Source organism: Vipera berus (genome assembly GCF_964194415.1).
Source record: "Vipera berus genome assembly, chromosome: 3".
Taxonomy (NCBI): Eukaryota; Metazoa; Chordata; class Lepidosauria; order Squamata; family Viperidae; genus Vipera; species Vipera berus.
In genome coordinates, this window is record NC_138204.1 from 70,545,187 (window position 1) to 70,560,936 (window position 15,750).

Genomic DNA, 15,750 nt, shown 5'->3' on the forward strand with positions numbered 1-15,750 from the left:
TCTGGATAGTTAGTGCTCAGTTGCCCCAACTCTAGCCCGAAATAAAGGGATTAAAGAGTTGTAAAAAGGAAAAAAAATAGGAATCACACAATACATTTTTATGCCTTTTCATCTATTGGTTTAATTTGTTCCTTCCAGGCTCCTAAAGTCTAGAAGATAACCAAAGAACTTGGTGTATTTTAAGCTAGCTGCTGTTGGTATCCACAGCATACTGGGCTCTTCTGGAACAACTGTGGTATTGTTTTTTAAACTAAGCTTGTTTAGTTTACTTCTTTGCAGTATGTTATCAATATATTTACACAGGACCCTGTAAGTATGAACATAAAGAAGCAAATAAATAAATGAATGTTGTGTTTTTATTTCTATAGTATTGGAAATCTGATTAAAGATAGCTGGAAAAACTTTATTTAGGAAAATGTTGATGAAGATTGTTAATCATCCAGGTAAAGTTGTCTGAAGGTTAAATCACGGGAACTGGACATACTTTTATTTTAAAAACATTTTTTTTTCAAAAGTGTTGTTTTCAAGTTAATTTTTAGTGCTGCTGTATTTATTTAGAAAAGCATCATTCAAAGCCTCCAATACCTTAGGAATAAAAATAAGCATATATCTTACATATTTTGAAGGCTGGCACACTTTCTGCTGATTGTGCAAGTTTGTCACCTAATTTCTTTCTCAGTGTCGATGCCAAGATTTTGACAGCACATAAGCTAGAGAAAATATTGCCTTTGTGATTCCATCCTGTGCAATCTGGTTTTACAAAAGAAGAAAAAGTCTTGGGTTATGTTAGGTTAGTAATTGGCATTTTATTTTTTTTATTTTATCATTTCTTTATTAAATTTGTTTGCTCCCATCTTACCACGAGGTGACTCTGGGTGGCTTACAACATTAAAAGCAATAAACTCATTAAAATATATATCTAATCACAATAAAAATACAGATTATGACTAAAAGATGGGGAAGGAGGGAGAAGAATGTATCGGGGAGAGGCGAACTCTGTTATTGATCCATCCACTACCTCCTGTGTAAATACACCCCCATTGGGACTCCAAGCCAACTGGCAGAGCCAGGTCTTCAGGCCCTTATGGAAGGTCAAGAGAATGGGAGCCAATCTCACCTCGGGGGACAAGATGTTCCACAACCTGCCCAGCCACTGCACACTGCACTGATTGTAGCTTCTGAATGCTCTTCAAGATAGCCCCACTCTACAAGGTACAATGTAGAGTGCATTATAGTAATCCAGATTGATGGAGCACAGGGACTCCTGATCCAGAAGAGGCTGCAACTGGTGCACAACCCAAAGATGTGCAAAGGGTCTCCTAGCCACAACAGCCACCTGCTCTTCAAGTAGGTGTTGTGAGTCCAGAAGGAACCCCCCCCCCACAAGTTGCAGACGACGTTTGTCTGGGGTAGTGCCATCCAGTTCAGAGCTAAGGATGTTAAATATATATTCAGAAAAACGAATCAACAAAAGTGATTTTGTGGAAAGAGTCTTTGATACAGTACAGTTCAAATTCATGGAGAAAGTTTTGGCTGAATATGGATTTATTTGTTTCTTTATTAATTGGATTAAAATGTGCTATTCACATTCTCTTGTCAGCCTTTGTACAAATGGAATTACTTCCACATTTATCAAGATGTCTTACCGAATATTTTTTTATTTCATTTTATGTTTAATACAGGAACATTCAGAGAATCAAAAGGCATTATGGACATAAAATTCAAGTGGTGCTGAATTTAAGTTGTCATTGCTGAAATATTATGACATATAAGTAATTATGAATATTCTATGCCAAAATATATTGATAAAATACCACTGTTTGGTACTGTTAGGTAACTGTTAATTAGAATAAGCCTCATATGGTTAATAGAGACTCTAATGTATTTATGAATATCTATTATTTGCGTCTGCAGATAATCGCCCGGCTGCCCTGTTTAGGGTGACTCGCTCCCTCCTTAATCAGGAGGTGAGAGAGGAGCCCTTGCAGGGGCGGGCCGAGGAGTTTAGTCATCATCTGATGGACAAAATCGCTCAGATCCGGGCCGGTTTGGACTCTAACTGGGCAGAGTCGGATGTGGAGGAATCGGACGGTCTTGAGCATGTTATCTGGACTGAGTTCGATCCTGTTTCCCCTGATGATGTGGACAGGATTATGGGGAGGCTGAATTCCACCACCTGTTTATTGGACCCGTGTCCCTCTTGGCTGATTTATGCGGCTCGGGAGGAGTCACGAAGCTGGTTCCAGGCAGTAATATCTGCCTCTTTGAGTGAGGGTGTCTTCCCCGCTGCTTTGAAGGAGGCGGTGGTGAGGCCCCTTCTCAAGAAGCCTGCCCTGGACCCAGCGGTTTTAAACAACTGTCCTGTCTCCAAACTTTGCTTTTTGGTGAAGGTTGTGGAGACCGTGGTGGCGCATCAGCTTCCTCTGTTCCTGGAGGAAACTGATTATCTGGACCCGTACCAATCGGGTTTCAGGCCCGGGTACAGCACAGAGACGGCATTGGTTGCACTGGTGAATGATCTCTAGCGGGCTCGGAACAGGGGTTGCTCCTCTGTCCTAGTCCTATTAGATCTCTCAGCGGCTTTTGATACCATCGACCATGGTATCCTATTGTGGCATCTCAGGGGGTTGGGAGTGGGAGGCACTGTTTTGCAGTGGTTCTCCTCCTACCTCCTGGGCTGTTCACAATCGGTGTTGACGGGAGGGCAGAGGTCTGCCCCGAGGCCTCTCGTTTGTAGAGTCCCTCAGGGGTCGGTTCTCTCTCCCCTCCTGTTCAACATCTATATGAAGCCGCTGGGCGAGATCATTCGTGATTTTGGGGTGGGGTATCATCAGTACGCTGATGATACCCAACTTTTTCTTTCCACCCCGAACCAACCCACTGATGCCCTCGCCGTGATGTCCCGTTGCCTGGAGGTGGTCCAGGTCTGGATGGGGAGAAACAGGCTTCGTCTCAATCCTGCCAAGACTGAGTGGCTGTGCATACCGGCATCTTGGGTTAACCAGTCTATTCCACCTTTAATGATGGGGGGTGAGGTGTTACCCCCCGTCGATAGGGCTCGCAACTTGGGCGTCCTCCTGGACTCATGGCTCAGTTTTGAAGACCATATAGGAGCCGTGATCAGGGGGGCCTTTACCCAGGTTCACCTGGTGCGCCATTTGCGGCCCTACCTGGACCGAGATGCCTTGCGCACAGTCACTCATGCGCTCGTGACCTCCCGATTGGACTACTGCAATGCTCTCTACATGGGGCTGCCCTTGGGGACCACCCGGAGGCTTCAGCTGGTGCAAAATGCAGCCGCGTGGGTAGTGATGGGGGTTTCCCGATACTCCCATGTAACACCTCTACTCCGCGAACTGCATTGGCTTTCGGTTGCCCTCCGGGTGAGATTCAAGGTGCTGGTGATGACCTATAAAGCCCTAAATGGCTTGGGTCCGGGATATCTGAGGGAACACCTGCTGCCGGCATCAAGCTCCCTTCGTCCTGTGCGCTCCCACAGGGAGGGTCTTCTCAGGGTACCGGCGGTAAAAGATTGCTGGCAGACAATACCCAGGGGGAGGGCCTTCCCTGTGGGTGCGCCTGCCCTTTGGAATCAGCTGCCTGTAGAGCTTAGGACTGCCCCTGACCTTCGTTCATTCCACCGGGACCTGAAGACCTGGCTCTTTGAGCTCTCTGGCCTGGTCTGAGCATATTAATTGGGATTTTAACTGTTTTTAACTGGGGTTTTATTGCAAGGTTTATATAATTCTTTTAATTGATTTTAAGATTTTTGTAATTGTTGTATCTGTTTTTTAAAATACCTTGTGAACCGCCCTGAGTCCTACAGGAGAAGGGCGGTATATAAATTGAATAAATAAAATAAATAAAATAATAAATTAAAATGGGGAGTTCATTTGGTATTTGAAATCTTTTAAGTATCTTGGAATATTTATTCCAAAGGAAAAATATAGTAGTAAATATTTCAAAGTGGTATTGAATAAATAGAAACACCAATTAGCTTATGGCAAAAGATAAATATGGAAATGAATATTAGTTCAAGATGCATATAGGTACCCATGAATTCCCATGTTAATATCTTTGAAATATTTCTAGCAGATTGACAAAATATTTTTTTAAAAATTATGGGAAGATTAAAACTCAAGGTTTATTTTATCTGACATGTAAGATTTATATAATCTGAAGATAAACCAATTGTATCTGTTAAATCAGTCACCATGTGATAGTGCTATTGTTAACTTTCTGAACTTTTTGCTTTGTATGTGAAACGTATACATCTCATACATATATGCATGTGAAACGTATACATCTCATACATATATGCATATGTACATTTTAACTTCTATTTCTCTATGAAATTCAAGCAACTCCCAAAACAATTATAGACAAAATTTTAAAAAATTGCTGTTAGACACCTGTGACATCAGCCTATGGAATATTTGATAGAGACGCATTTAAAAGATTTGGGGATAAAATTAGAATATTCACCTTTATTTATATTTTAAATTTATACTTTGGGATAAATTCAGTGTGAAATATGTGGGGGGGTTTTATGGAAGAGTGAGATATATAGGAACATATGGGCTAATTGTGTCAAGACAGATCAGCTGATTACTGATCACGTTTCTGAGTTATTGCAAGAGGAATCTGAATAGTCTAAAAGTGTCACACATAGCACTTAATCCACTTTAATGGCAACAGTCCATTAAGTACCTTCTGATTTCACAATTTTGTCCAGATGCATTAGCAATATCTAAACTTTCTAAATCATTCTCAGCACTGAAATGTCTTTTAGGCTTTTTCAAATGTGCAACTTTTTTTAAATGGCAATTAAAAGCATTGTTAGGATGAATATTAATTATTTGGATTAACTTTGGAATAAATAATGGTGATACACCATATTAAAATGCAACATTAAGGGCTTTAAAATATATTCAGTACTTTCTTGATAAAATAAGATTCATTCAACAAAATGTTCTTTTTCCACATTTATTAGATACTTCAGAGGATGTTGGAAAATGGTTGTCACTTTTGTTATATTGGAAAATGATGAAGGGAACATGAAATATACATTAGATATGAACTTATCCAATCATCATCCTATTTCAATGTAATATCCGTTTGTTTGTCAATGTGTTACAGAGATCAAGACAGTTTAGAGACATGAACGTGCTTTCAAATTATATACTCCAATTTTGGTATCAATTAATATATGAAGAACTGTAATTGTAGTGCAGGCTCGAATTATGTAGTGACCTAAGTCTTGGAAAGGGCTCTAATGCTGGGAAAAGTGGAAGAACAGAGCAGAAGAGGAAGACCAGCAACAAGGTAGATATACCCAATTTCAGTGGCAATGAGTGCATTGTTGGAAGACCCAAAAGACCAAGTTAGGAACAGAACATTGTAGAAAAACTATCTGTGCTGTTGCTAAGGATTGAAAACAACTTGATGGCACATAATCAAGTGCTTGTAGAGCATGTGGGAGCTTTTACTTTTTTACAGGGAAACTGGCATCTCAGATTTAAAACCGTGGATTGATGTTTATTTATTTGTTAAATGAGTATCTTCCCCCCCCCTTTTAGTTCAGGAGAGCAAGATGACACATGTACATTGCTCCTTCTTGCCGTTTTTCCCCTCTAAAACAACAACATTGTGCAATATGTTGATTTGAGAGTAAAAGAAAGAGTAGCTCCCAGTTACCTAATGAATCTTGATGGCTGAGTTAGACTTGAACCTGGGTCTCTTAGTTCAACCCCAGGAGTTGGTCCAACCCCATAATTATTACACACCACTGGCTCTCTGATTATAAACTATTAATGTTATGGCAAGACTCAACAGTGTTACTCTGTGATTCAAGATTTAACAGTTTTTACAGACTTATACTTTTTAAATTTTTTTCCATTTGCATATTCTTTCCCTGTATTTATATTTTAAGCAAACACATTTTAAAAATATAATAATTATAATAAATTAACATATTTAATACATTTTAAAAAATAAAATATTTTTTAAAGTTATTTACATATGAGACACCATAGAACCTATGTGTTTGAACTGGGACTATGGGATTTTTTATTTAAGACCTACCACTCATATTTCTTTCCAATATAATCAGAACTTCTCCACTCTTAGTCAAAACCTAACACTAGCTATATTCTCGTGCTCACTGATGTCTCTGTTCTTACTGAGATATAAATCCAGAAGGGAAGCATTTGTTTATTCATTTAAAACATTTACATGGCCATCCATCTTAAAAACCAAAACCATGGTAGCCCATAACCAAACACTTAGGTGCAAACAGTAAAACAGAAAATAAAGAGAACAACCTGGTGCCATAATCCATTTTGCCCTGTAGAGCCCACAACATTCTCCTCCCACTTGAACTTCATACTAATTCAATATGGGAAAAACCAGCTCTTTTGTTTTCCAGAAAGTGAAAAGGCACCTGCTGGATCTCAAGAGGGAGGATATTCCATAGACAGGGGCCCAAACCCCAAGAACGATACTTCCAGGCTGAGTTCTTTATTGTTTCCACACCTGTAGACAGAATTTTGCCAGACTAAGCACTCTGCTATCTGCATTGATCTATTCTGAGAACTATTAGGGAGGAACTGTCTTCACCGTCTTTCTCTCACACAAAATATCTGGACTAAGCTGCCTCTTATTTCTCTGGAATGCACACACACACACACACACACACACACACACACACACACACACACACACACACACACACACACACACACCCTTCCTGGTAATCCAGCCTACTACATTCTTTCACATCCTGCAGTGGAAAAGGGATGGAAATATTTAAGGAAAGAGAGCTGGAGCATGCCTATCCTAGCCAATCTGGTGGGAAAAGCAGACGTCCCAAGTTCCACAAATAACCCGATCCTATGCTACGTAGGACTTTAAAGATGAGCGGGAATTACCATAACTGTAAACTGCCACAGCTAGATGATAGGGCTGAAATTTGCCGATGGGTATCCAAGATGTAAGGTCCAAAATGAAATACTAGATAAAACTATATTCCTATTTCAATTAAAAAACCTGGATTTAAGACTCATGAGAGTGAATTGAGCACTAACTCACCATCTCTTTGCATTGCTGATTATAAACCTTTGAATTTTTCTGCTTGATTTCAAAAGCGTTATGTTGTTTCTTTGCAAGATGTTAGCAATCGTTTAATTCTTAAATGTGTTTAAGTGCTTTCTGCCTGCCTGCCTTACTACTCTTGGTTTTCACCCTAGCATTGACACTTCCCTTATGGTCTTAAAAGTTTTCAGGAAATACAGGATTAGTAAAGCTTTTTTAATTGTTGGTGTCAGACATATTTTAATTTGCCATAAATTCATGGCAAGTCTTTAGATGATTATCCTTATTTCACATTCTTATGATACCTTTGTATTGGTTCAGCGATTATAAAACTGGTGTCTTGCATACAATCTGTTCTGAAGCTGTCAGATTGATAAAATGTTGTGCTGTTTTAATGTATACGGAAGGGCTAGCACCCAGTTGTCAAAATAATTTGAACCAATCAGCATGTTGTAGGAGGAGCAGTTGCAATCTGAGCCGTGAACAGATAATTCTGAATGAAAAACCTTTCAAACAAAACAAGCTGAATATCAACTAACCATTTTCAATTAGGTCTGATAATAGGAAGGGCAACAGTCATTTTTCAGGGATCGGGGAGAAACAACATCGCAATGTTCTATTTCTGTTGATTAGGTATTTTAATCCGAACATTATCTGGCAAAGGACTTACGGGGAGTCCTTATGAATTTTTCATGAGCTGCATATGCTGCTGAATGAATTCAGTGAGTGTCACACCATGTAGCTTGAAGACAACCCACATCCACAAGGAGGCTACTGAAAGAGAAAGCACTTTGGTGCATTTTCAGAGGCAAAGCCAAGCCTGATAAAGCTTTTTTCTGACAGGATTGATTTATCCATTCTTCGATTATGCTGCCATTTCTTTAGGCAGCCTTTTCATTCAGATCTGCATGCGATGAACGATCAGCACAGAGCTTGTCGATTTATCAGCATTTGAATCCCCAGCAATGTATTCGGGCTGTGCTATTGTTGTGTTTTCTGTATGGTGAGAGCTAACATAATCTCCAAGCTATGACAGCAAAAGATTCTTCTAGGGAACTTGCTGCTCCAGAGATTGATGTTTATATAAAGACTTTCAAAGAACAAATGCATTTAGAACTTGAGCTGCCCAGAGTGTCCGGGAACAGAACCACTTCTCCGAAAATATCCCCCCGCAGCTCTCCAAGGAACTCTCCATGCTTTTTCAGAAAGTTGCTGGTGAATAAAAGCATCCGTCAACGTCGACGTTTCACAGTGGCACATACATGGTAAGATGACTTTGGTATTGCCTTTTTCTTTTACACTTTAAGAAAAAAAAAAGAAATTATGTCCTCTTACAGAGCCAGCTGCAGTAATAAAGGAATGTCTAATTGGATTCATTTGTGCAGCTTCTGTCCACATATAAATAAATACCATATTTGTGAATTCTGATTAATCTGTACTATTTTTTTTAAAAAAATGTTTCTCTAAATCATTCATTTTCTTAGTCTGATGTAATCAATATTATCCTGCTTTGGGGTGTTTTGAGAACCCAAGACTGCTATATTTTGATTTTCATTTGACTATAGGGTAAAGTAACCCTCTGTGAAGCATCTTGAAGGAAGGTCTAGCAGTCAGATAGCATAAACTGAGCATTTTTGGCATTTCAACTCCTTGTGTGTTCGATTGAAACTGATCTGGTCTGAATTGCATTAATAATAAAGAATGAATAGGTTTTTTTCCTATGAATTTCTGCTTCTTTTCTATCTGGATATCTGTTCCATAGTTATGCCTTCTATTCCCACTTGATAATTTAAATCTCCTAATATTTTCTATCTTAATTCATTTTAAAAAAACTTCAGTTATTTTGCAAATAAAAAAACAAATTACGAAAGGGTAGGAATTAGGAGGAGAAACAAAATCTCAAGTATGTAGATAATAGATGTTCTACTATTGCTGAATTAGGATTTTTGTCCTATTTTTACCTACAAAGTAGATAAATAATTTAAAAGACTTCATGTTATAAAAAGTTTATTTTTTCACTAAGCAATAACTTTTTTTGAAAAAGAACTCTATCTTTGCCTGTTTCTATATATAAGCTTATAGCAAACTCTAAAATTGACTGAGTTCTGACCGATAGAAAGACCATTATGAGGAGAAGGTGTCACATGACCACAGACTAAAAAATTTTCATTATGGACTTTAGACTGTAGAACTATCAAGTTTGTCTAATTTGGGGCATATTTAAAAATATAAATCATAGTATTAGAATGCATTCTTTTGAATAGTTTAATATTTCAAATTGAAATATGTCATAGTGTCAAGTAAGGGCTAGTGGTCTGTTCTCAATATTTCATAGTTTTAAAATCCTTTACACCTATCACTTATCCAGTGCTGTAGTGGATATTGTTCAATTTCCTTTCCCACAAATGTGAGCTGATATGATAGTGCTCATGTTTTAAAGGAAGGAACTGGAAACAGATATATGAACAGATTTGCATTAAATTAAAGTATACATAAGCATGGGGAAAATATATATATTTGTTTTCTTTTGAGTTTGTCCAAATATTTCCATTTGGACTAAACATTTCTATTTGAGTGAAAATAAAGATAACAAATTTAATTTCCTACATTACAAAGAGATGATAGAAAAATAAAATATTACAAAAAATTCTTATTTCTTATTCATATAATATAAGGAAGACACAGTTGTTTGGTTTTTAGCAGTGAGACATAATTACATTATTAATCTGGGGTAGTCTTTGTATATGATTCAAAAACTTCAGTGTAAAATGTGTTATTCTCAGCTGTTTATCTCTTGAGGGAAGCAAGTGCTTAATTTTACAGATGAAATTTCATGAGATTGGAATGCTTAGTTTCTACAGCAAATAGTTACAGCTTGGATATGAAACATCAATGAATTGGCAAAGTTATCTTGATTAGGATAGTGTTCACTGTTTCCAGAACCTGGTATACTCCAAAGGCAGATCTGAATTCTTATATCTGCCTCTAAAAAACTAATCAGATCCTCCCAAATCAAGCAAACATTGCACAATTGGAATTTGGATAATTTTTTATGGAATTCTGGTGATACATTTGAGAGGGGAGTTTTGGGTCTGCAAATGGGTTGCTGGGGACTATGTATGGTTCAGAAGCTATGAGTTGTCCATCTCTTTGCCACAGAAAATATGGATAACTAATTTTTATATAAGCTTGTAGAACCCTGTTAAAATCCACTTATTTTTTTTAAAGTAAAAATTAATTCTTACTGTTTTTCATCGATTTCAAATATTTTTTAAATTTTCCCTTTAGAGCATTTGGTCCAGAAAGAGCTAACAAACTCATTAAAACAACTCTTCAGTAGAAATTGTTAAAAGCAATAACATTAGATAATCATAAATTAAATTGGGTAGTTTAAAAATATCCTGGAATAAGATAATGGCAAACTATTTTCATATTACTGCCAAGAAAATTTCTTGAAGGAAATTCATCTTTAAAAAAAATCCATAATTTAATAAAATAGATGGTAGATTATTTTACTACAACACTTAGTAAACATGCACGACTTCATTACATAGAATGGTCTCCTAAGGCCACTGCCAGCAAAGGGATTGGAAAGAATTCAAGAAATACTGCTCTGCACGTTTTCCCTGTTTGCTTGTTTGTTTTAGGCCTTCATGTCTCAGTTCTGCTAACAAATCTCAGAGACCCCTTGGATCCAGATAGGCAATCCTTTCCTGACAATATTATCTTGTTTGATTTTTTTTAAAAAATGTGGAAAAATAACTCTGGATTTTTTAGGTGTAACAAACATATAAACTGCATTTGTGTATAGAAATGGTTAATAATACCTATCTCCACTGATTGCAGTGGGAAACCTGCTCAGAGCATACAACTGGGTTGTATAAGAATGAACTGAGCATACTCCCACTTCATACAAAACCTGAACTCCAAATTGATCGGGACAGTTTGATTCATTTGAAACTGATCAAATGGCGCTCATATTTTGTGTCTCGGATTCAAAAATTATCTTTGATACATTGCTTTTGATACATATTTCAGGGATTCTACCACATGTTATATGCTATTTGATTTCTAAAACAGTCAGAGCTTGGTCTTACAAAACACTTTGATGGGAAAGAAAAGAAGAGGGATGATTAAACTCAGTTCACTGACATTCCTACCCTCAAATCATAGCACCTTGGGACAGGAGAGAATAATTTCCTAGAATACCAAATGTTTAATCACTTGTTCCTCTCACCTGCTTCCCTTCTCCCATCCCTAGAAAAAAGAGGTGTTGTGTTACCTATCTGAATGGGTTAAGGGCTTCATTTTAAGGGGAAAATTATCTGGTTAACAATTTATCTTTGCCCTTACTCTTTGACTATTAGTTTTGTCTTATCTAAGAAGGGCTATAGTTTGTCACGAGATCTTCCATTTCCATCTGTGAATACTTTGAAATAGACCAAATCAGGAAATGCTCTATAGGAAGGCCCAAATGTGCTTCGTTGAAATTGACTATGATTACAAATTTTGCAAGTCTGATTGTGCTTCTGCTTTCCTGATTAAACCCCGGTGAGTCAGGGAGGAATCATCTTAACACTATCTCCCATCCCAGGGCTTTGGGATACTTCTGTCCTTCTTGTTTATGTAACAGTTTCTGAATATTTGTTTCCAGGTCATCTCCCTCACTCTCTACATCAGTCTAGCTAACTCATAATTGCTATATACGTTCTTCATTATAATGTTCAATCTGTGTGGCAAATTTCATTATGTCTCAAACAAAACATTCATGGGCATTTTACCTGAAATACCTGAATTGAAAGGGTGATTTAAAATCCTTCCCTAAATTCTAGTTACTGTGTGAACAGCTGTCAGAATTTCTTGTCCCATTTGCCACCATATAAAAGAAAACATACCAATTTCTAAGGAATTTGGCATGTTTCATCCACTTACATTGTTGTAAAGTTTCACAAACGTTATTCCATTCTATGGATACAATTATATTTCCCCCCCCCCCAATATTCACAAGGAGAAAGATTTTTAGAGAGGTAAACAAGCCATGTGGACTATTCCCTTAATAGACACAAAATGACTTGAGTTCCTTTAACATCTGAGGATCTGGATAGTGCTTGTAGCACTCTAGAAATTACTTGTTTTGTTTTATTTCCTTAATTATGAATATCGTGTCAAAAGAAAATGACTAGTCTTGGTGGCCAAATATAATAGAACTGGTAGAAGCTAGTATGAGTATTTCACTATTGCTGTTTGAAGCAATATAGAAATGTATTAAGCTGGTTTGACAGGCAACCATGACAGGAGACAATGTATTCAGTACTGGCAGTGACATCACATTACCACATCCAATTTTTGTAGTAGTCATCATTTATACAAAACAGCTTTCCAATCTGTTCTATTTTATTAGCTGTTTGCTTTTCTGTAACAGGTACTTCTGTTAAATGTCTACAGAAAGAGTTTCTCCCAATATCATTTTTCCATCACTGAATTGAATACTGAAAATATTTGTTATTATTATTTAAGATTTAATCTTCAATTAAATTCACTGTCTGGGACTGGTAAAAACTTAACAGTTCAAGTCCTAAACAAGGACGTGAGAGCTATTAGGGTAGCATCTGAGTATATAGGTGGTTCCAAGTAGGATGTGTCTGAGGTTTTTTTTGCAAAGTCAGGATATTCAGGTCTAATAAGCTCAAAATTTCCATGTATCCAGGCAGCCCTTTGGGTATTGCTCCAAGGGCTCCTATTACTATTGGTACAACCATTGATTTCTTCCTCCATAGCTGCTCAACTTCAATTTGCAAATCACGATATTTTGTTGTTTTTTCTAGTTGTTTCTCTTCAATTTGTGCATCACCTACTATTGCATTATCAATGAACCAGACTCTTTTCTTTTCCACAATAGTGATGTCAGGCATGTTGTGGATCAGATGTTTGTTTGGATCCAAAAATCCCACAGGATCTTGACTTGCTCATTTTCAAGAACTTTGTCACTTTGGTCTTCCTAGTAATTTTTGCTGCATTCAAACCCGAACTTCTGGCAAAGCTTTCAATGTATGATTTTGGCAACTCAATCATGATGTTGTAAATAATCAGTCTGTGAGATTTTGCTATAGCCACTGATAAGGTGATCAACTGTTTCATCTTTTTCGTTGCATAAGCAACATTTGTTGTTGTTGCTGACATGTTGAATTTTTGCTTTCATGGAATTGGTCTGCAAAGCTTGTCCTTGGGCAGCCAAAGTCAAGGAGAGAAGCAGCCTAGAACTAAGGAGAAACTTCCTGACAGTTAGATCAACTAACCAGTGGAACAACCTGCCTCCAGAAGCTGTGAATGCTCCAACACTGGAAGTTTTTAAGAGGAGACTGGACAGCCATTTGTCTGAAATGGTATAGAGTTTCCTGCCTGAGCAGGGGGATGGACTAGATGACCTCCAAGGTCTCTTCCAACTTTACTATTATGATTATGATTAAATGAAGCTTTCAGTTTCTTTCTTCAGCACCCCTGATTTCAACCATCTCCATATTAATTTTGTATCTACCATTTCCTTCAGTGTCCTTCAGGTATTGACTGTGCATAGGCTTCTTTTCCCAGTTAGAAACTCAATCCTCAATTGTTTCCTTTTGATATTCTGCTTTCAATCTTGTTGTTTTCAAGAGGTTTCCCTTGTTCACCTTCTTCAGCAGAGGCTTTTTTGCTTTTTTATGTAGTCATTTAAGCTCTTCCACAGTTTGTTTCACTTGTAAGAGACCTCTGCCACCCTGAGATCCTGGCAAGTACAATTGATCAACGTCACTTTTTGGGTGCAGAGCATGGTGTCATTAGTTTTCTTGTCTTTCAGTCCCAAGTTATCAAGTTCTAGCTGAGTCCAATCAATTATTCCAGCTGGGTATCATATTACGTGGCACTTCCCAGATGTTAAGTTCTTTTGTGATATTTCCTCCACTCAGCTTTGATCTCAAGACTTTCTGGACTCATATTTTGTTGAAGTAGCTTCCTTGACTTGGTTGTGTAACATGTCAGAAGTTTCCAAAACTCCTTAGTACTTATACCCATATTATTATAATCATTTAAATTTATTAGCCAGCCGTCTTATCACAGGGCAACTCTTAAGGCCTTTCTATGCCTTATTGTCTTAGGGCTGTCCAAGAACCAAAGCTAAAACTAACTCTAAGAATCAAATAGCACCCTAATTGCATTAAAATGAAATGTTCCTAGAACATTACTTTTGTAACTTTTATGTACCATTTCCAGATGTATACCATCTGTAACCTTGTGAGCTTTGAGAGGCTGTTCTACATTCATTTGGTGGGGGACCAGTGATCTCTGTAGTTATGGATGCCAATAAAAGATACTTTGTTGCATCCATTTCCAAATGCTTTGGTTTCTTATTTAGGTGGGCATTTGTCTAATTTATACTGACTATCCTCCTCCCCACTTCCATCTCTAAATCTTGATAAAAAAGGAGGATAATCATGGCTCAGGTCTAATTAATCTAGCAAACAAAGGTAGATCAGAAAATCTTTCTTACTTCAAGACCAGTCTGGACAATCTACCTTTTGGGAAGAATGTTGAATATTTATAGCTACTGTATTTGCATTTCACTTTTCCACATAGCTCATTAATCCAGAGTACTCCAACCATTTATAGGAAACTTGTTTTGAACTCAAATCTTCTCAGAATGTTGGAGATCTTTGCTTTAATTTGCAAATTACTGTTTTATTTCATTCTCAAAATTATTATATAAATTGTTTGCTTGAAAATATAAGATATTTTTTCAATAATGTGGCTAAGTGCAGTAGTAGTGTATTAGGTTTATGCCTAACAAACTGAAGCTTCACAAAAATGAAATACAAAGCTAAGATCACACCTTGCATTGCATTCAATAACATAAATAAGGTCTAGATCCCTACTTATGCATCTAAATAAATGAGTCAGATTTCCATGCTGACTTGGAGACATCAGCCAAGGATTCTTTATTGAATGATATCCAAAACCTCTTTGTTAAAGCAAGGCATAGTCATTTAAGCATGAATTACCATCAGGATGAAGAGGGCCGCAACAAGAATCCCTGCCAATGCAACGAGGCTCCCAGAATTAGTAAGACTAAAATCTCCATCCTATTTTGGGGGTGAAGAGTTTGAATGGTTTTGCTGTGATGTATTTTACCAAGTCTTTAAAACAATTCATCATTCCTTAGCTTCATTTATAGATTCTCCATCGCAATCATATATTTCAGTTACTTTGATTTACCAAACCATATTTTGTGAAACTGGAAGATAGGAAAATGGGAAAACAGTGTTCTGTTCTCTATTCTTATTATTCTTTCCCAAAAGATGTTGTGATAGTGTAATATTCCTCTAAGGAATTACTGTAAAAATTCTTAAATATGGTCTTGCTTGGATATCACATGCATCTATGTCATTATGCTTTTTTCAAAATTAGAAAAAGTAATTAACTTTTAAATTTATGGTTTTACCAGATGTCCACTATATGAATATTTTATTTATGCATTTACTTCTTTTTTTTCTGAGAGCCCAAGGTGTCATACATGGAATTCTCCTAAAATTTTGTTAGCACCACAACAAATGTCTATAAATTGGTTGAACCCAAAAAGGGTGACTGGCCCATGACCTAATAGTCAATTTGGTATTTGAACAGGGA

At 37.1% G+C, this 15,750-nt stretch overlaps 1 protein-coding gene across 2 annotated transcripts in view; it reads left to right on the plus strand.

Moving 5' to 3' along the window:
- The window catches only part of PDE4B (phosphodiesterase 4B), a gene marked incomplete at its 5' end in the record, with an annotated part of 236,368 nt that overhangs the window by 53,392 nt on the left and 167,226 nt on the right, over window positions 1-15,750 (plus strand). Inside the window, one exon of one of the 2 annotated variants that reach the window (XM_081323958.1) lies at window positions 8,122-8,357. The exons of the other annotated variant lie outside the window; for it this stretch is intronic. Coding sequence (XP_081180084.1) covers window positions 8,122-8,357 — 236 coding nt within the window. Of the gene's footprint in view, window positions 1-8,121; window positions 8,358-15,750 lie in introns of those variants that run through there. 2 annotated transcript variants of the gene reach the window in all.